This window comes from Myotis daubentonii, chromosome 11 (genome assembly GCF_963259705.1).
Source record: "Myotis daubentonii chromosome 11, mMyoDau2.1, whole genome shotgun sequence".
Taxonomy (NCBI): domain Eukaryota; kingdom Metazoa; phylum Chordata; class Mammalia; order Chiroptera; family Vespertilionidae; genus Myotis; species Myotis daubentonii.
In genome coordinates, this window is record NC_081850.1 from 81,553,755 (window position 1) to 81,575,155 (window position 21,401).

A 21,401-nucleotide genomic window follows, 5' to 3' on the forward strand; every position below is an offset into this window, starting at 1 on the left:
CTCTCTCCCTTCCTCTCTGTAAAAAATCAATAAAATATATTTAAAAAAAAAAAAAAAGAAAAGAAAAGCAAATCCAAAGTGAGCAACAGAAAGAAATAAGAATTAGAGCAGAAATTAATAAAATTTAAGAGAGGGATTCAATAGAGATCATTGACAAAACCAAATGTTGGTTCTTTAAGAAGATCAGTAAAATCGACAAGCCTCTAGTTAGGCCAGCTAAGAAAAAAGAGGGAAAACACAGATTCTATCAGAAAAGAACCAGCACTCTCTGGCATGGCTCAGTGGTTAGAGTGTTGGACACAATACCATTTGCATTAGCACCCCCCAAATGAAATATTTAGATATAAATCTAAGAAAATATGTAAGAGACCTCTATGAGGAAACATACAAAATTCTGATGGATAGAAATCGAAGACCTAAATGAATGCAGAGACATTCCAAGGCAGGAAGACTCAATACTGTCAGGATGACAGTTCTTCCCAACTTGGTCTGTAGATTTAATGCAGCCACAATCAAAATCCCAGGAAATAACTCCAGGGCTATTGACAAACTGATTCTAAAGTTCATACGGAGGCGAAAGACTCAGAGTAGGAAACAATTCAACACTGAAGGAAAAAGTTGAGAGGACCGACGCTGCCCAACCTGGAGACTCACAAAACTACAGCGATCAAGACGGAATGGCACTGGCGAGAGGACACGCAAACAGAGCGATGCACAGGAGCCGGAAACAGACCCACGGCTGCCTCGCCTGGTCTCGGACAAAGGAGCCACGGCCACACAACGGAGCAAAGAGTCTCTTCAACAAATGGCGCTGCAGCAACTGGACATCACGTGCGAAAGTATGAACCCAGACACAGACTTCACACTCTCCACAAGCATTCAGTCAAAGTGGCTCGGGGGCCTCCCTGTGAGATGCAAAGCCCTACAGCTCCTAGGAGAACACCTAGCTGACCTGGGGCCTGGGGTCCTTGTTAGACAGAGCACTGAACACGTGACCCACGAAGAAATCGCGAGCAAGCTGGGCTTCTTTTAAATGCACAACTTCTGTCTGCGAGAGACAACGCCAAGAGAATGAGAAAAGCCACAGACTGGGAGCACAGGTTTCCAAAGGCTCATCTGATACAAGACTGTTATCCAAAATGTACAAAGAATCTTAAAACTCAACAACATGAAAGCAAACCACCTGGTTAAAATAGGGGTCAAAAACCTTAACAGACGCCCACCGATGAAGATACACTGACGGCTGACAGGCCACGCGGAAGCTGCCCGCAGCGGACGCCGCCGGAGATGCAAGGTCACACCATCCGACTCCACCGCACCCACCAGAGGCCGGAGGGACGCTGACCACACCCCACGCTGGCGCCTCGCTCCCTGCTGGTGGGAATGCTAAGTGTGTAGCTAGTTTGGCCTTTTCTTACAAAATCAAACATGTTCTCGCCATATGACCCAGCCATCGCTCTCCTGGGTATTTACCCAAAGGAGCTCAAACCCTATGCTCACACACAAATCTGTACATGTATGACAGCAGTGTTATTCATAACTGTCAAGATGTGGAAGCAACGGAGATGCTCTCCAGGAGGTAGGTAAATGGATAAAAAACTGTGGTCCGTCCAGACAGCGGACTATTACTCGGGGCTGAGAGAAATGAATATCGAGACACATAGGAACCTTACACGCATGGGACTGAGCGAGAGAAGCCGGACTGACACGGCTACACACGTGTGACTACAGCCATGTCACATCCTGGAAAAGGTCAGACTGCGGGGCAGTGAAATGACCAGGGCTGCCAGGGCTGGGGAGGCGGGGCCACACCTGGACACCATGAACAAAAGCCAGGTGGGCCGTGGGCTCGTCCTCCGCTGATGCAGGGAGCAGAGCAGGGCTGGCTGCGGGGAGTCTGGGAAGACAAGTCACTAGCCCCCTGCCTCCAGGTGAAACAGGAAGAGGAAGAGGAGGCCAGGCAGCCAGAGCCAGGCGCCCTCCCTGTTCTCCCCAGGAGGGCACCCTGGCCCACAGGCCCAGGTGAGGGCACCTGAGCGGGGTGGGTGCAGGCATGTGTCTGTGCGTGGACACGTGCAAACACAGGCAGGCGTGTGCAGCACCCGGTCCGCTTCATTGGCATCCACATCCACTCCGCTCCTGGGGCCTCCCTTGTGCCGGGAGCGTGTTCTCTACCCTCGGTGCTCACACAACAGCATGCACCCCGCACAGTGGGAGGGCCTGTCCTCGGCAGCTCGTCCCTCCCTGCCCCAAGCAGCGACGTGTGCACCCGGAGCCCCGGCGCCTGCACAGTGGGTGCTGCTGCTCAGTGTGGGCCTCTAGGACATGAGCGAGGGGGGGGAAGGGGATGGCAGCTCGGCAGGGACAGCAGGGCGTGGGGACCGCCCCCAGCACCTCCCCTCCACACCCGCAAGTTCTCGGCCGGGTGTCTGTGGCCTGGTCCTTAGCTGCTCCTGCGTGGTCTGTCCTCCTGGGACGGCAGCCCCACAGGGCAGCCCTGGTGCCCCCTGCTGTGTCCCCAGCACCCTAGTGATTTGGCTGGGACCTTGCAGATGTTTTTGGAGGCAGGAGGACAGAGCCTAAGTGACAGACAGACGACAGGAGCAGTGCTCGCCTGCGGCACCAGGAGCAAAGGGCGTCGAGGCACGGGTGCGGCCAGCAGCGGCCCTCTCTCCTGGGGGGCCACAGAGGCAGCTCTGTCCCCAGCCCGCTGCACGTGCAGAGAGCGAGGGGCGCAGTGGGGCCTGCGGAGGTGGGCCTGCCCTGCTGGTTCGGGGGATACTCACTGGGCACAGCCGTGGTCTCCCCAGGTGGGCCGGGCGGCGCCACTGGGACGTGCACAGCGGCACTGGGCTCTGAGGGCTGCGTGCCCATCCGAGTGACGTTCCGCTGGTTATCCGCATCCTCCGGCTGCTCCTCCGCCTTCTGCACGCAGGTGCTGGGCAGGGCGCGCACCAGGCCCACACCCATCGCGGCGCCGGCCTCCAGGTCACAGTGTGGCTCCCTGCAGCCCCAGGCCCAGCAGCGGTTGGAAAGGAGGAAGGCAGGCGGGAGTCAAAAGGGCCCGGGCAGGAGGGTCTACACTACACAGCGCTCCCCAGTCCGCGCCTCCCTGGAACTGTGGCGTCAGCGTGTCCCAAACCAGCCCAACCACCTCCCCCAGGCCAGTGATGGCGAACCTCTGACACGCGAACTCATTTTTTTGGTTGATTTTTCTTTGTTAAATGGCATTTAAATATATAAAATAAATATCAAAAATATAAGTCTTTGTTTTACTATGGTTGCAAATATCAAAAAATGTCTATGTGACACGGCACCAGAGTTAAGTTACGGTTTTTCAAAATGCTGACACGCCGAGCTCACAAGGTTCGCCATCACCTAAGCTTCTCTTCCTCCCGGAGCCTGCCATTCGCAGAGGTGCCCTCCCGTCACCCCCACAGGCAGGGTCGGCACCGCCAGAGGGGGCGGGGCCGGGGGCGGGGCCAGGGGCGGCCGAGTGGCCCCCATGCGCCTCACTCACTGGGGCTGGAGGTCCCGCGGCTCCTTGTCCTTGTCCCTGTCCTTGTCCTCCGCCTCGCCCTCCTTCTCCACAGCCTCCTCGGGTGCGGGCGGTGCCTTGTGCCGCGCCCGGTGCCTCCGCGCTGGCTCCTCGCTGCTCTCCGCCTCCGGGGGGCCGACCCGGGGGCCACGGTGCCGGGCTCGCCGCTCGCCCCTGGCTCCGTGCGCGGCGCCGTCCTTGCCCTGGTCCCCGTGACGGTGCGTGCGGTGGCGCCGGGGTTCCCGCTCGGCCGCCTCCTCTGGGGAGCCGCGCCGGTGGTGCCGCCGGCCGCCTTCGGGCCCCGGGCCGCGGCCGCGCTCGCTCCGGGCCTCCCGGGTCCCCGCGGTCTCCTTGCTGCGGCTGCGGTGCGGCCGTGCCCGCTCCTCCGGGGCAGCAGGCTCCCCGCTCTCAGCCTTCGGGGCGTCCGCCCGGTCCTGCTCCCCCACCTGCCCGGGGGCCTTGTCCTTGTCGCGGTGCCGGTGATGCCTGCGCGGCGGGTCCGCGCCCTCGGCAGCCTCCGCGCCCTCGGCAGCCTCCACGCCCTCGGGCCGCACCTTGCCCCCCGCGGGCCCCCGCGTGCCCTCGCGACCGGGCTCCACCACGAGCGGCCGGTCCAGGTGCGTCTTCATGTCGGGGTGCAGGTGGCGCGCGGTGGCGAAGCGCAGCCGCTCCTCGGGGCCCATCTCGCTGTACAGCGCCTCGCAGCTGGCACGGAGGTTCTGCAGGCGCAGCTGGCTGGTCCGCTGCTCCCACACGGAGCGCGCCTTGGCGTTCTGCTGCCTGCGGGGAGAGGGGCGTGAGCACCCTTGCACCCCCCCACTTGTTCGCAGGCAGGGGAAGCCACAGATGACACAGCGATGGAGGATGGCAGAGTGGGTGCGGGGAGCGGGAGGGCGAGGGCGCAAGAGCCCTGAGGAGCCCTGGCGGTCAGTGCGGGAGGGCAGGTGGGGGTCCCAGGGTCAGAGAATTCACCCAGTGGCCCCGACCCACAGACTGTGGGTGCACCAGCCTGGGGGGAGGGCTCAGGCCCCTCCTGAGCAGGTGGACATCGGCCCGAGACCACGAGGTGAGGGCAGTGGGAATGACGGGCACTGGCATGAGGTGGGCCCCTGGCCAGGCCAGATGGCGGGGCTGCATCCAGGTGGCAGGGGCGGCACTTCCCCTCCATTCCAGGAGATGCTGAGGGGGGGCCAGGACGGGGCAGGTGGCCCTCAGGACGCCCGCTGCTCAGCTCAAGACCCACCGGCTGCTCCTGGGAGGCACTGCCTGCATGGCCACAACGCCCTGCCCCCTCCTGGCTCCACGCAGAGCGCCCCCCCCCCCCCGGACGGGCCAGAGCAGCCTGTGGTCCCGGCTCAGCCCTCGCTGGACGGGCTACCAAAGGCCTGAGCTCCACTGCCTCGGTCACGGCTGGGGCTCCGCTGCCCCGGGCACAGGAGGCCTCTGCAGGCCACTCTTTGCTGAGTAAACCCGCACCTCTTCCCCCGCCCCCCCCCCCCCCAAAGACGGCCCAGCCCACATGGCCTCTGAGCTCAGTCTCGCCCCTCCTGCCCTGAGCAGCACCGTGGTGGTGTGTGTCCATCAGCAGCCACACTGTGCTCTGGGCTCTGGTGCACCCTCAGCTCCCCTCCCAACTACCTCAGGTCGGGCTATCCCACTCCGGTGAGGACCCAGCCAGAGGGCACAACCCACAGGGTCCCACAGCAAGTCACGGACGGAGCCAGGACTGGACACACGCGAGGATCAAGAGGAAAGGGGATCTAGAGAAAATGGGGGGCCTTGGCCCAACCCCAACCACACTGACCACACCTAGGGCCACAGCCTCAGGGGCCCTGGCCAGCCCACCACAAGCTCGGGGCCCTGGGCACTGGCCCCACGGGGACTGCAGAGAGGTGGTGGCTGTCCGGACTGAAGGCCGAGACCAGGCCCCCGTGGGTGCGTGCAGGACCACTTCCGGGGCAGAGAGCACAGTGCCTGCCCCTCACTGGGGCCTGACGGGGGAGGCGGAGCAATGCAGGGGTAAGTGTTGACCTCTCTGGCCACCTGTGGACGCACCCTTAACCTGCTGCCCCACCTGACCTGCCCTCTGACCTGGGAAGCCAGGCTGCCCTGCCCCTGGTCACCTTCGACAAGCCCACCTTCTCTTTCTTTAGCTCCAACCTTGAGCCACACGGGACCTGCCCCCCCGCCACCCGCCCGCCACACAGAGCTCGGGGGATTCTGAAAAATGCAGACCCGTGTGATGGAGGGCCGCCACGCAGGACACTGCCTCAGGCCCCTGGTCGCCCGGCACCATGAGATGGGCCTGGAGGCTAAGCCATTGGTCGCAGGGTGGCGGCCGCTCAGACGCCACCCTGGTCCTGAGGCCCAGTTCTCTGTGCACAGAGCACAGACAGACAATGAGGTGGGGCCGTGCCTCCTGGCAGGTGGGACTGGCCGTGCCCCCACTTCTGCGGCCTGTCCCCCAGGATCCAGCTTGAGATGGACTGACTGGGCTGACTGTAAGACACCAGGGGGCGCTGGCCCCCCTCACAGCTACCTGGGGAGCTGGCCCTGTTCCTGCTGTCTCTGCCTCTAGCTCCAGGCCACCCATTGTCTGCGGTGCCACCTGCAGCCACGCCACCACCCTCCTCTCAGGAGTCTGTGTGCGGCCTCTCCTCCCTCTAGCGCCTGTCAGCAGCTGCACCCCGCACCCATGCTGCCCCCCTCTGCATCCTGCCTGAGTTCACAGGCCACGCAGGAACGGGAAAGCAGGGCCGGCTGCCCTCTGACCTGCAGGCCCGTGTGCTAGAGTCCAGCCCCGGCCAAGTCCTGCCGGGAAAGGGCTCTTTAGGGGTCACACGGAGGAGCTGCTCCCCAATGTCCTGGTGGGGTTGCAGGCACAGCCCGTCCCAGACGCTGTGCGGGCCTCTGTGCTGGGGACCCTGCTTTGCAGTTTCTGGGCTGGGAGTGCGCAGCGGCCCCGGTGTGCCACCTGCACCCGTCCCCTCACTGCTCTCCACTGCGAGCCAGCCAGCGGGACCCGCTCCCCTACCCGCGGGACAGCAGCCTGCGGCCTGCGTGCTCGTGGGAGACAGCCCAGCGGTGCTGGCTGGGCAGGGAGCGGGGTTCAGGGCCCGCAGCAGTTCCCACCGCCGGAGGCGGAGGAGGCACCTGGCCGCCTCTGTGCAGGTGGCGTGACTGAACTGGCAACTCCAGACCCCTCACTGCATGGCCTGACCCCACCCTGAGGAGGAGGCCCCGGGGTGACCCCCAGCCCACCGCCTGGTCTCCATGGCTCTCCCTCGGCTCCGGCCGGTCCCAGGTGAGCCTCACAGCTGGAGGCAGCCCCGCTCTTGCTACAAGGATGCGGGAGGACCCACGAGTGTCCCCGTGAGCACTGACGGAACTCGACCTCGTGGGACAAGGAGACCCAGACCCTGAGTGGCGGCACACAGACAGCAGACAAGAGGACAGACACCAGGAGGGCGGAGGAGGGGCGGATGGGGCATCAGGAAGCGTGCCCACTGCCCGCGAGGCTGCAGGCGGCTGTGGAGCTGCCCCCAAGCAGATGACCAAGGGGAGCAGAGTTGGGGGGCAGGATTGGCGTGTGGTTATCATGAAGCCGGGCAGGGTCGTGGCAGAGCGACTCACGAGTTCACGCTGGAGACAGATGAGCTGCGAGACACAGCACCCCGCGTGTGCCTTACAAAACTGCACATGCAAGAGACAGAACAGAACAAGGTGAGGGGCCAGAGCGCCTAAGACACGGACACACGCGTGAGCGCATCGGTCAGCAGGCTGCGGTGCGCATCCAGCAGGAGGCCAGGCACACTTCCGTCAGAGGTCACCGCGACCTTGGGGTAAAAGAGAAGTTGAGAGAGAGCATCTGGCAGATCCGCGAGGCTCCAGTGCAAGCCCGTGGTGGCTGGACCATGAGAAACCTTCCCCCGGGGGCCGCCTGGCACCCCCGCCCCTGGCACCCCTGCCCTGTAAGAGCAGTCTCCCCTCCAGCTGTGGCTGCTGGCAGGGCTGGTGCACCTGCCTTCAGAGGGAGCAGAGCGGTGGTCATAGGCCTGACGACGGTGTCTCCGGGCCCTGTGCCCGCCGTCCAGGCACCCCACCCCCAGGCCCTCAGCCCAGCTCTAAGTCACCCTGACCCTTCCCTTCCGGGGCAAACAGCTCCATCCCAGCCCCTGCCCTTGGGTGTGACTCCAGCCATTTCCGAGTGCCTTTCTGGAAGCTTCCCCAAGCCAACAGGAAAACCAACATCTCCTTCCCCCGTCGCCCTGCAGGGTGGCTCCTCCCTCCTGAAGCCGATTCCACAGACGTGTGTGTGAGGAGCTTACAGCAATCACCTGCCGCCAGGCCCTGGGTGCACACAGGTGTGTGTGCGAGCAAGTGTGCAAATCAGCGTGACCTCGTGTGTAAGTTTGTGAATGAATATGTGAGTGGATGTGAGAGCATGAGGGCGTGAAAGAGTGGTATGGGGGCATAAATGTGAACATGTGTGTGTGTGAATGAGTCGTGTGTGGAAATAAATGTGAACGTGTGAGCGTGTGGGGTGGGAATGAGTGGTGAGTGTGAGTAAATGTGAGCATGTGTGTGTGTGTGTGTGTGTGAGCATGGGGGTGGGAATGAGTGGTGAGTGTGGGTAAATGTGAGTGTGTGTGAGTGTGAGTGTGAGCGTGGGGGTGGGAATGAATGGTGAGTATGGGTAAATGTGAGTGTGAGTGTGAGCGTGGGGGTGGGAATGAGTGGTGTGGGTAAATGTGAGTGCGTGTGTGAGTGTGAGCATGGGGGTGGGAATGAGTGGTGAGTGTGGGTAAATGTGAGCGTGTGTGTGTGTGTGTGAGTGTGAGCATGGGGGTGGGAATGAGTGGTGTGGGTAAATGTGAGTGCGTGTGTGAGTGTGAGCATGGGGGTGGGAATGAGTGGTGAGTGTGGGTAAATGTGAGTGCGTGTGTGAGTGTGAGCATGGGGGTGGGAATGAGTGGTGAGTGTGGGTAAATGTGAGTGCGTGTGTGAGTGTGAGCATGGGGGTGGGAATGAGTGGTGAGTGTGGGTAAATGTGAGCGTGTGTGAGTGTGAGCATGGGGGTGGGAATGAGTGGTGAGTGTGGGTAAATGTGAGTGCGTGTGTGAGTGTGTGAGCATGGGGGTGGGAATGAGTGGTGAGTGTGGGTAAATGTGAGTGCGTGTGTGAGTGTGAGCATGGGGGTGGGAATGAGTGGTGAGTGTGGGTAAATGTGAGTGCGTGTGTGAGTGTGTGAGCATGGGGGTGGGAATGAGTGGTGAGTGTGGGTAAATGTGAGCATGTGTGTGTGTGTGTGTGAGTGTGTGAGCATGGGGGTGGGAATGAGTGGTGAGTGTGGGTAAATGTGAGTGCGTGTGTGAGTGTGAGCATGGGGGTGGGAATGAGTGGTGAGTGTGGGTAAATGTGAGCGAGTGGGGGTGGGACATGTGCCAGGCATGTGGGCAGCGGTGCTCAGAGCCCAGGGACGATGAGGTGGCAGCACAGGGAGCCAGATCACTTCAACCTTCACATCTCCTCCCTCCCAGGAGCCTGAAGTGCCCATCACCTGAGGCCAGATCCTCACAGCCCCAGCCGAGCTGTGGGGACACAGGTCCTTCCGAGGGACCCAGCAGAGCTGTCCCCTTGGCACCGTCCGTGCACAGAGGCACGCGCGAGGGAGCCTCTGGGACACGGACACGGATGGTCCCTCAGCAGCAAGTCCTCCCAGGTCAGGCTCATGCACGGCTGTGGACTGGGTCCGGGGGACCCCTCTGTGCCCGCTCTCACCCACCCAGCAGCTGGCCATGGACGTGGCCCTGGGGAGAGCAGGCGCTGCCCATCCAGCTGACAGACTCACCTGGAGAACAGGGAACGTGGGGGAGGGCAGGCGACAGACAGACACCAGCTCTGAGCCAGGGGCCAGGGCCTCACACCGCTCAGCTGCCCAGCGGCCTTGCCAGCCATCACATCAGACCCACTGTGTCCACAGAGGGGGCGGAGGGCCTGCCACCCAGGACCAAGCCCAGATCTGCTCCCAGGACAGCCTGCAGGCCCTCAGGGAACATGGGGACCCAGGCCTGCCCACACCCGGCCGCTGTGACAGGTGAGCTCGGACCCTGGGAGGCAGGTCCGCGCCTTGTTCCCAACGGGCCCCCCAGGAGGGAGCAGAGGAGGCGGAAGAGCGTCCGCACCTCCTTCTCGGTGGCCTGACGTGAGGCCCCAGCACCTTCACTCCGAGGTTTTGCCCCAGATGGGGCGGCCCCGCCTCACCTCCAAGGAGCCAGCCTGGCGGTGGCAGGGCGCCGGGTGGAGCCCTCACCTCCAACCAGGCAGAGGGCGTGCTCCCCCGCCCCGGCCCGTGTGAGCGAGCAGAAGGCTCGCGCTGACCCTCGACGGCAGCCCGCTGGGACAGCATCCCGGCGCCCGAGCACCTGCCCGCTCCCAGGGCTGTGCCGCCTCTAACGCCCCCGCCGACTCGTGCACGGTGCCGGCTAGACAGGCCCTGGCAGATGCCCTCCCCGAGAACAGGCCCTCGCCCTGGTGACCGCCTCGCCAGACGGGACTGCTGTACACCTGCTCCCGCGTGCACGCACACCCACTCCACGTGCACGCACACAGCCAGCGCCTGGGGCCAGCACGCACCTCGGCGGCACAGGTGTGCCCGCAGCACAGGCGCCGTGACCACCATGTCACAGAGGAGGGGGCACCGGCCACAGAGCTGGGCCGTGGGTCAGCCGGGAAGTGAGAGGTGTGTGCTGGGTGGTCATGGGGCTGAACTCGCCTGGAAGGGAGCCCAGCAGGTCACCCCCCTCCTACGCCTGCCTTCCCCTGGCTGACCGCCCCTGACCACTGCAGCCCCAGGCCCTGGGCTGCGCACTGAGCCACCGGGAAGTCCCAATGCCTCGGCCGGCCCTGGACCTCGGGCCAGTACCAAGCCCTCAGACATTTCTGGAAACGCGTCACATCCTGGGGCCACTGAGTCCCACCGAGAATCTTTGGTTCACAAAGCGCATTTCTAAGAAGCGTGTGCAGCAGAGGGACTGACGCCGTGGCCCAGCTCGTGGCTGTGCTCGGGGGAGGCCCTGTGGCCCCACCACAACGCGGGGTCGGCAGGCGGCGGGGTCTGCTCCTGCCCAGACAGGAGCTGCCGATGCGTCGCCGCGGGAGAGGAGAGCCGTCCCTGCCAGCTCCAGCCGAGGCGGGGCCCCAGGAAGCCTCTGGAAGGGGTGCCCAGCGGGGACCTAGCAGCCCCACCCAGCCTCTCCCGCTCTCAAGAGCCTTACGTGGCAATGGAGACGTTGGTGGCCGACATGGGGCTGACTTCAGCCACTTCCTTGGCCTTTTGCAGAGCAAGCTTCTGATTGGCGGCCTCTTCCATCTCCTCCTCATCCTGTGAGCGGACAGAAACACGCTGTGCTCAGCGCTGTGTCCGCCTCGTCCGCCTCCGGGCCCGAGTCCTTCCTGCGCTGAACCTGCGCAGGCAGCGGCTCCTGCACTGGCACGAGGCCCCTCCGCACGGAGGCTCAGTGGCCACCGCTGATCCAGGTGACCGTCCCAGGTGTCCTGCCTCAGCCGCCCTCCCACGTGCCGCCTCCCGAGTGCTCCAGCCCCGGGACCCAGCCGCTGCCTGTGCAGGCGTTGGGGCCACAGCTCTTCAGCCTTCCTGTCAAAATGCAAACAGCACCTGCCCCGCCCCCAGAGCACCTGCCACTCTTGAACACGGCCAGCTCTGCGTGGAGGCAGGGCCGGGATCCCCACCTGAGCCTGGGTCCTCCCAGCCGCTGCCACCAGGAGTGTCAAGCAAGGGCACCTCACAGCCTCTGGGTTTTCCTACCTGTCCACTTGTCCCGGCCCTGTTGCCCCCACACCTGGACAGCCACCTGCAGGGCCTGGCCCTGTGTCCTGTCCACACCGAGTTCCTGGGAGGACCCCTGGCTGTCTGCCCTGGGGGCCAGCATGTGCTCGCGTCACCAGGCAATGGACATATGGACAGACCTCTGGCCCTGACCCCACGTCACTGGGCACAGCCCACATGCTCTGCTCCCGGGTCTACCAACCTCCGGGCTGAGCACACGGCCTGGGCTCTGTGGGCCGCCAGCTTCTTCCCCAACCCCAACCTCAACCCCAGGCCCCCCGGCTCCCCGGGGGCTGGCATTCCCAACCCATCCCAGAACATCCTTGAACCTGCTCTTGGGGTCGCAACGTGGCAACAATGAGGCCCCCGTTAGCTGCCTGCCAATGTCCCACCACAGGAGGCCACAGGCTCGGGCCGCAGAGAGGACACCCAGCCTGGTGCCCACAGAGCCGCCCGGGCCTGTCCTCAGCTCTGGACTCCATGGTGGGTTTTGGCCTCGGGGGCGAGGACATCAAACAGTGTTGTCCAAACAGCCTCAGCCTCAAGGAGCCAATGACTGCTGATGGGAACATGAAGGAGTGTCCAGCTCTGGGGCCTCGGCCAGCCTGACACACAGCCCCCACGCCCAGAGGAAGGGGCCCCGAGCCGGGAGGTCAGTGTCCGCAGGAGCCAGGGCCCCAACATCGCTTCCCCCCACGTCCTCACCCACACGGTAACTGAACAACTTGGGCTCACCCCCCGGAACAGCAGGTGCAAGCCCAATGCTGCTGCACCTCAGTCCACCTGGGCCCCAAACTACTGACACCAAGAAGGGCTCTGTGGACACATGGGTCCCCCAGCACAGGCAGCCCCCCCCCTCCCCGCGCGAGGGGCTCAGGCCACTCCCACCTACTCCTGGAAGGCGGGGCTCAGCCCTGGCCCCTCCTTACAACAGACATGGACAGGCCAGGGGGACCCCCAAGTCCTCAGAAGCCAGTGGCCAGAGCAAGGGAGAGGCCTAGACCCACAGGCAGCACCGGGCCTGGCGGGGAGGAGGCTGAGCAGAAGCAAAGGAAGGAGCTGGCGGGCTGCTCCACCTGCCGCACCTCCCAGGGCCCGGGGGGGTGGGGGGGGGTGAGTGGGGGGGGGGGGGGCAGCGGCCGCTGGCAGCACCGTCAGCCCGGGCAGGCGCACCGGCCTCAGCGGAGGGCAGAGCATCCTGATTCCTCAGGGAGGCCTGGCCACACCGCCCAGCACAGGACGGCGTGGAGAGCGGGGATGTGCTGGACGGGGGTGGCTGGACGGGGGCATGCACAGGGTTCACAGGCGGCATCTATGGAAACTGGCACGACAAAAAGGTCACAGCGTCTGCAACGGAGGCAGCCCCTCTCCAGCCACCTGCGCAGGGGCAGCGGCCTCCGCTCTGTGCTCTGCGCTCGCGAAGCACCCTCGGGGCTGGAACCGGGGCGGCCAGCAGGCCTGCGGGGCTGCGGTGAGGGGACCAGGCAGGGGGCTGTGTTTGCTGCAGGCACACCGCGGGGGAGGCATGTAGAAGCACATGCCCAGCAGGCCTGCGGGGCTGCGGTGAGGGGACCAGGCAGGGGGCTGTGTTTGCTGCAGGCACACCGCGGGGGAGGCATGTAGAAGCACATGCCCAGCAGGCCTGCGGGGCTGCGGTGAGGGGACCAGGCAGGGGGCTGTGTTTGCTGCAGGCACACCGCGGGGGAGGCATGTAGAAGCACATGCCCAGCAGGCCTGCGGGGCTGCGGTGAGGGGACCAGGCAGGGGGCTGTGTTTGCTGCAGGCACACCGCGGGGGAGGCATGTAGAAGCACATGCCCAGCAGGCCTGCGGGGCTGCGGTGAGGGGACCAGGCAGGGGGCTGTGTTTGCTGCAGGCACACCGCGGGGGAGGCATGTAGAAGCACATGCCCAGCAGGCCTGCGGGGCTGCGGTGAGGGGACCAGGCAGGGGGCTGTGTTTGCTGCAGGCACACCGCGGGGGAGGCATGTAGAAGCACATGCCCAGCAGGCCTGGGTGGCGAGTGCAGACGGCACCCAGGGGCATCTAGTATTAAAGGGCAGGCGCCGTCCTGCTGCGCAGACGTGCTGAGAGGCAGCTCAGCTGCTCCACCAGGCCCAGCGTCTGAGCAGCACTGCGCCTGCCCCCAGCGCACCATCCACCTGCCACTGACCATAGGATCCCTCACCATGGGGACGAACACGGGGGCCCCTCACCACCCGGGATGAACACAGGGGCCTCCCCACCCGGGATGAACACGGGGCCCCTCCCCACCCGGGATGAACACGGGGGCCCCTCCCCACCCGGGACGAACACGGGGGCCCCTCCCCACCCGGGATGAACACGGGGGCCCCTCACCTTGGGGACGAACATGGGGCCCCTCACCACCCGGGATGAACACGGGGGCCCCATGACCCTCCTGGGTCTTCAGAGCTGGGTGCTCCCTGGACCCCAACACGGGCCCCTTCCCTGGGGCCAGTGCAGCGGCCACCACTCCTCGAGGTCCTGTCCGGCCACACCTCCCTCAGCACCTGCTCCTGCCCCTCTGGCCTCTGTTCCCAGGTCGTGGCTCCCCCGAGAGCTGCCCTCGTGGGCACCTGCCTTCCTGGCGTGGCGGCTCCTCCTGCTGCCTCAGCGCCGTTCCCCACCCTGAGTGACGGCCTAGCCCTAGCTGCTGCCCACCCACATCTTGGACAGGGGACACACGGGCTCGACCCATGACCTGGGCCTCCTCACCACTCTGGGCTCATCCAGAGCAACATGGACCAACCTCACCCCTTCCTGCACCTGCTTGCAGGAGGCACCTGCCCCCCCCCCCCCCCGTGTACCTTGGTCAGCTCCTGGGCGTTGGCGAGGTTGTCCACGGCGATGGCCAGGAAGACATTCAGCAAGGTGTCTGGTGGCTCCAGGTCAGGAAAGGAACCCCGTCCCCACACATCACACCACAGCCCCCATGGACACAAGGCACCCCCGATCCTGACCCCTCAGCCTCCTTTCCTTGGCAGCCGCCTTCCCCTCAGAGCCCGGGCCCTGCAGCCCGGCGTCCTGACAGGGCCCAGAGCAGCCGCAGGGCTGTGGCTCAGCGCCCCCTGTACCGCCCCTCATGCCCACCCCCCAGCCCAGCTCTTCGGGGCTGATGTGTGGCCAGAAGCTCAGGCTGTGGGATTAACCCGCCCTTGCCTCCTGGGAGGGTCCACAGTCCGCCTACTCCTGTGCCCCGACCCCACCGCCTGGAGGCAAGAAGCACCGGACAAACACCACCTGCTTCTCCGGGCGCACAGGCTCCTCAACTCTGGGTGCTGTGGGCAGAGACCACATCCGACAGACCACAGACCTGCAACCGCCCAGGGCAGCACCCGGGCCAGGTCCCCGGCCAGGCTCACACCTGCCGCCTTCCCAAGGAGCAGGGCGTCCGAGCCGAGCCCACGACAGATGCGCGGAGCAGCTAGCACCAGGCCCCCGAACCTCGTCCAGGAGTACCCCGGCCGTGACATGCTCCTTAGAGGTGAGCAGCAGGCCCGAAGGGAGGGAGCCAGGCGGCCTGCCCTGCTCCAGTGGCTCCAGGGTCGGCCTCGGATGCCGGGGACCGGGATGCCACTGACCGTCACTTGGGCATCCCTGCCCCTGCAGCCACGCCCCCATAAGATCCTCTCCACAGCAGGCGGCAGCTGTCTTCGCCTGGGCCGGGGGCGGGGGGGGGGGGGAGCAGCGCCCCAGCCTTCTGCGTGCCCGGGCCTGGCTCCTGCAGACCAGGCCTGCGGGCCTGTGGCCGCCTCCATCACCTGCCCTGGGCACTGTGGACACTGGGCCGCCACCCTGTGTCCCGAGTGGTGAGCAGCACCGGCCTGTGCCACTGGCTGCAGCAGCACCTCGCCACTGTGATGACCATTGTCTCAGACACGGCCGTGTCCTCAGGGGACAGTCCCACCAGTCAGGCCCCCGTGTGTCAGGTAACGGAGTCCTCTCCCTGCAGCCTAGACTCACCCTGCCCCGCCCCGCCCCCGGGGCCAACACCCCGCGGGGGCCCTGGGCCAGTGCGACTGCGAGGAGCAGGTGCTCTATGACAGCAATGACCCTGTGGGTCAGGCCCTGCCGCGTCTTGGCCCCTCCGCACCCACCGCAGCACAGGCACCCTCCGCAGCTGCCCCAGAGGGACACCCAGGGGAATGGACAGGACGGCGGCCTGCGGCCAACACCCCAGCGGCCACAGACCTGTGTGCAGCCCGCCCCGCGGGAAGGATACAGTTTCCAAACAGCGTCAGGACGATGAAGTAAAAGGACGAGAACATGCCTTTGCTGACGCCGCCTTGCGACTCGATCCCGTGATACATCACTGCGTTCCAGTCCTCTCCCGTCAGGATCTGCGGAGGGCGAGCACCAGACACGCCTGCAGGGCCTCCTCACCACGCACGCAGGCACGCTCAGGTACACATCCCCACACGTCATCCCCTACACGTGCACACACACCCTTCCCCAAGACACCTGCTCCCAGGGCCCCTGGCACACGTGCACGCACACCCGCATGCCTGCGGACGAGGGAGCTCCCGGCGGGAAAGGTGGCCACGCCCTTTCCGGCAGAAAAGCTTCCGGAAGGACCCGGCTGCCAACTGGGTGGGGCCTTAACATGGGGATCTGCTCAGTCAGAGCATGTCGGCAAGGTTGTCCGCGGCAACATGGAAAGGGAGCACCAGGGAGAACACGGCGAGCGGAGCGAGGAGAGGACCGAACTGTGAGCTGAGAAACCAGGCCGGCCGGCCGGGAGCCTGCGGTCACCGCCTCCAGGCAGGACACCGCGGCCCCAGGAGGGCCCGCAGCTCGGGCCTCTGCCCCCCCGCTTCCCGCCACCTGGGCCGGGGCTGACACAATCCTCGCTCCAAGAGGAAACCCGTCTCCTTCCACTTTATTTTTGGAAAGAACAAGAGGACAGTGACGGGTTCCTGCGGGCCGCACTGAGAAGGAAACCTCACGCTGCCATATCCGCATCGGTCCCGGCCCTGCCCCCGGCCTCTTCTCAGACGGCGCGCCCGCACCCTCACCCTCCGTGGAGTTCTCTCCGCTTTTGCGCACGGACTTCAGGCCACCTGCCGGGCAAGCGCGGGGTGCAGCGTCCTCTCCCCAGGGGGCGATGTCCTTATTTTCGCTAGTGATTTCCTACCTTAACTTCTATTTCGTCTGTTAACATGACACCAACTTGCTTTGCTGCACGTTACTTGGTTTATCTTTTAATTATGGAGGATCTCAGACGCTCAGAGATGAGGAGGAACCCCATGTGCCCACTCCCCGCTTCAGAAGCAGAGCGTCAAAGGTGCCGAGGTGCCCCAGGAGCGGCGCCGGGAGTTTGGTGTTGATCCCCCTGCCGCTTTCACACCTTCACTGCGCGTGCGCCCCCCACAGCTCCCTCCTATTCAACAGCCTCAGGTGCCACGGATCAGCCTCTCTCCTCGACGCTGTCTGTGAGATGCTCGTGTTGACCCGCTCTCCCTGCTGCTCAGACACACGCACTCCCGCCCGTGGCCGGTGTGAACGTCCGGGTTTCCCTCACAGGTGCTGCCGCTGTGGCGGTCACACGGGTCTGCCAGGGCGGGACCTCCCGGCCCACCTCTCCACCTCCAGCAGGAGCCGCCTGCGCCAAGCCCCGAGGACCAGATAGGAAACTGCTCTCAACACAGCAGCGCGTGAAGGAATCCTCATCCTCCACATCGTCTCTAAAACCGGGGATCGCTGGGTTTCCACGTCCCCGCTGCACTGGCCGAGGAAAGGCCCCCAACACCGGTGGCAGCCGACAGGTTTGCTGCCAGCCCATCTCCTCTCCCGCGAGGGGCCCGGGCGGGCGTCTCTGCCACTTCCTGCTGCGTTCTCCGTCTTGTCTCTTCCATTTGGGGAAGCTGTTGGTGAGCTCTGGACTAATCCTGGTTGGTTACTTGCTGACACTGCGGAAGCTTCTCCTAGTCCGTGACTTTTGCTGTTTAATCCTCGATGGTGTCCTTTGATGCCCAGAAGTCCTTCGTCGCCGATGGTTAACGGTTCCTCTGGGCTCTGTGCTTTTTGATTCCTCCTTCCCTGCCGTCTGTATGTCCTGCAATTTCAGGTTTGCTTTTCACATTTAGGTCTAAATTCATCTGAACTGAAATGCAAATCCGGTCCCAGGAAGGAGTCCGACCTCTACTTTCCTCTATGATGACCACGCTGCCACGCCCTCTGCAGTGACGGCCCTCGAGTGCCCCGTGTGCACATCTCGCTGGGTAAGGGCCTCTCTCTATTTCTTGTCAATCCCGAGAAACTTTATTTCCTTTTTCTGTTGTTGTTCTAAGGAGCCAAGACCACTGACACCAGTGGGATCTGCGGAGGCCGCATGTGGGGTCAGTGTTGGGTTTTATCAGGTAAGCACCAGGCAGTGCCCTGACCCGTGCCCCCGAGCTGCTGACTGGACAGGCACCGAACTCGCCAGGCTCGCCCCGCCGTCCTCTCTCGCGCTGGCTGTGCTTTTGCTGGAGTTCTGGTCCTACAGGTTCCCTTTCTTGAGTCAGTGGAGATGATGCGTCACATCCACAGCCTTTCCAACGTTAAACCCCCTGTGATTCCAGGATCCATTCAAGCTGACTGTGGAGATCACGGGAAACGCCTCCAGAGGGGATCAGCCACTCCCGCCGGCGCCGTGTCTGCGGCGGCCCCTCCAGGGTCCCAGCAGTTATTCCACCGCACAGAGCGAGCGGGCGCTCTCCCTGTGGTCTCTGCATAAAATTGGAGTAATTTTTTCTTAAAGATTCATACAACTCACTTGTAAAACTGCTGGACACGGTGGCTTAGATGGGTAGGTTTCTAACTGTTCAATTTCTGGAGTAGTTCGGGTTTTCAGTTTCTTCTTGGGTAGTTTAATGTTCTTGCTTCTTCTAAACCAGTGGTTCTCACCCTTCCTAATGCCGCGACCCTTTCATACAGTTCCTCATGTTGTGGTGACCCCCAATTTCACTGTTACAAATTGAACATAATTAAAGCATAATGATTAATCACAAAACAATATGTAATTATATGTGTTTTCCGATGGTCTTAGGTGACCCTTGTGAAAGGGTCATTTGACCCCCAAAGGGGTCGGGACCCACAGGTTGAGAACCGCTGTTCTAAACCATCGTTTCACTAAATGTAGAGACATCTGGTGCTGTTAGCCCTGGGGGGCCGGGCGATGGCGCCCCCACACTGTGTCTCCGCGTGTTTAGTCCCACCCCCCCTGAATCACAGCTCTGCAAGGACCCAGGGTGGCAGGGACGGTCCTCCGATACTTCCAAGCTGCTTTCCCGGGCTCCTGGCACCCTTGCTCACAGAGGCCGACCATCAGGCTCGATCTTTCGTAGGAAACTGGCGTGCCAGGGCAGACTTGAAGATGTTCTCTTCCTCCCACGGCCTGGAATGGTTTTTGTTCGAGTTTGTTCACCTGCTTGGCCTCGGAGCACACACGCTCTCAGGTGCGTTCTGGAATGGCGCCGGCGGCCGCGCCCGTGGCTCCTTCGCAGGTGAGCCCGCCCGTTTATCTAAAGAGCTGCCTTCCACCTGGGCCTCTGCCACATTGTGTGGCCAAGTCCTCCCGCTCACCCTCCGAGGGCCTTGTGCATATTCTTTCTCACCCGCGTCTGTCCCATCACCTCCACGTCCCCGGGCGAGCTCGCCTCAGACTGTAGGTGTCCACGGCCCCCGGGGGGCACCTGCCACGTGGCCTGGTCTGCAGGTTCACCACGAGCGGGGACTCAGCCCTGGGGCTCAGCCTCTGGCCCATGACCATCCTGTGGGCCTCCCGCACCAGTCAGCGCTCCGCGGCCTCCTCTGGGCCCCGTCCTGCCCAGCGCAGAGCTGACCGATGCGTGGACGCCCGCCCACCTGCCTCTCCCCAACTGCGGGGTGCCTGGGCCCCACGCCCGCTCTGCGGCGGGTCTCAGCCCCCAGGGGCTCCTGTCCACGGGGCGAGGCCCTTCGATTCTAACCATTTACGTCACCTGTGCCAGCGCCCAGGGCCCGGGTCTAAACCCGAGCACCACCCATCAGACCGGCCTTCGCTCACTCCGGCCCTTTGCACCCGGGGTCCCACCGCCGCCGCGTCCAGGTCCTTCCTAACGACAAGCACAGCAAAGCAGCTCTGACTGCGCTCACGGCGCCTCTGCTGGGGAGCCCTGGGGCCCGCGCTCCTTCCTGCTCTGGCGGACCGTCCTGCCATCTCCCCTCGCCTGGCAGTCAGCATCCCAGTGGCCAGCTGGCCCGTGGCCTAGAGACAGAGGGCGCTCCTGCCGGGCACAGGGCAGTGTCGTGCTTGGGGAAGGCCGTGGCCTCCCTCTGCCCGTGGCCCAGCGTGGACACCTCTCCTGTGCCCCAGACGCAGGACCCTCCTTCCCACCAAGTGCTGGCAAGCTCCGGGCGCCCGGCTGTGGGAGCCAGGGCAGTGAGCATCAGAGGGCGCGGCGTGGGCGAGATCGAGACAGTCTCAGAGCGACTGCGGGTGAGGCTAGACTGGAAGCGGGAGGGGACAGGCCGGGTCCCCCTGGCCAGCAGCAGGAGTCGCCTGGGCGAGGCTGGCTTGCTCGGCCGGGACTGAGAGGCTGCGGGGCTCCCACCGGGACGGGCGACAGGGGTCATCGAGGGAGGCGTGTGGGTGGGTCCCTCTCCAGTCGCCCAGCCTGGTTGGAAGGCCCCGTCCCGGCAGGCGCCGTGGGCTCCACCTTGGGGTGAGGCCGGCAGCCCCAGGGCCAGGGGCCGCTCAGAGCCCCGCCTGCACGTGCACCTGCCAGGTGCCCAAGAGCCAGCCCCCACGCTGCTCGGCTCAGGCCTGCCGCCCCGAGGTCTGTGGGACAGAAATGGCTGGCAGGGGCGTCTGTGGAGCCACAGCCCAGGGGGTAAGTGTTCGAGCAAGAGGGTCCTCAGGGGAGCCCTAGGCACACGGAGACGGTGGGGGGCACCTGCAGACAGGAGAGGATGACAGCGAGCTTGGGGCGCTTTGCTGTTTTATTCTCAAAGAATAAACAGCCGCTGGGTCCCGGGTCCGTGGGGCTGAGGTGGCAGTGGAGCTCCCGGGGGCGTCACAGGACACGGGCCCTGCGGCCCGCCCGCCCGTCACGTGTGGAGAGATGGCGGGTGGGCTGTCTGCGCTGCAGAGGCCTGAGGAGGGACGGGAGGGCGGCCCTCCCAGCCCAGGAGAGCCGCGCAGGACAGAGGCCCAGGCTGGGGCCTTACCTGGAAGACAGTGAGGATGGCGGCGGGGAAGGTGTCGAAGTTGGTTGTTGGAGTCTCTTCTTTAAAGTTGAACCTGAGAAAAACAAGAAGCCTTGAGAAAGGCAGCCCATCAGGAGCCAGGACCTGCCCGCGGCCGCAGTGCCCTCACAGGCTGCACGTACTGTCCCCCGAACAGCTGCATGCCCAGCACCCCCCCTCCCCCGGCATGTACTGTCCCCCGAACAGCTGCATGCCCAGCACCCCCCCTCCCCCGGCACGTACTGTCCCCCGAACAGCTGCATGCCCAGGAGGGCAAAGACCACGATGAACAGGAAGAGCAGGAACAGGAGGCTGATGATCGACTTCATGGAGTTGAGCAGCGACACCACCAGGTTCCGCAAGGAGTTCCAGTACCTGCCGGGCGGGCGGGTGGTCTGAGCGCGGGCTGCACCCGGCAGGGGGTGCCAGCGCTGGACCCGGGCCCCACATTGGCCCGCTCTCAGGGTCACACCTGTGGTGGCGGGACCTTCTGACCCCTAAGGGCCGCGCCCCTGGAGGGAGGCGGAGCTTTTCTCCGCAGTTCAACCCCCCATCCTTGTCACGGGGCGCACGGGGATGGCACAGCCGACATGTGCAGGCTGACGGCCCCTCACACCGCTCCGGTCACTCCACTCAGCAGAACAACGCCCCTCCCTCAGGCAGCCGCCCCCGACCCGCCCTCCTCCAGGCCCTTTCACCCCAACACCCCACACCTCCAGGGCCCCGGGCAGCGCTGTGTGAGGACAGCTGCGTGGCAGCCAGGGGGCCTGCGTGAGGATGCAGTC

General features: G+C 64.3%; 1 protein-coding gene across 2 annotated transcripts in view; it reads right to left on the reverse strand.

Moving 5' to 3' along the window:
- Nucleotides 1-21,401, reverse strand: part of CACNA1B (calcium voltage-gated channel subunit alpha1 B) — a 108,695-nt gene that overhangs the window by 50,511 nt on the left and 36,783 nt on the right. For both annotated transcript variants that reach the window (XM_059658543.1, XM_059658542.1), the window contains 7 exons: nucleotides 20,860-20,991; nucleotides 20,599-20,671; nucleotides 15,629-15,746; nucleotides 14,214-14,281; nucleotides 10,816-10,922; nucleotides 3,521-4,318; nucleotides 2,787-3,004 (listed from right to left, as the gene is read on the reverse strand). In XM_059658543.1, coding sequence (XP_059514526.1) covers nucleotides 2,787-3,004; nucleotides 3,521-4,318; nucleotides 10,816-10,922; nucleotides 14,214-14,281; nucleotides 15,629-15,746; nucleotides 20,599-20,671; nucleotides 20,860-20,991 — 1,514 coding nt within the window. The remainder of the gene's footprint in view (nucleotides 1-2,786; nucleotides 3,005-3,520; nucleotides 4,319-10,815; nucleotides 10,923-14,213; nucleotides 14,282-15,628; nucleotides 15,747-20,598; nucleotides 20,672-20,859; nucleotides 20,992-21,401) is intronic.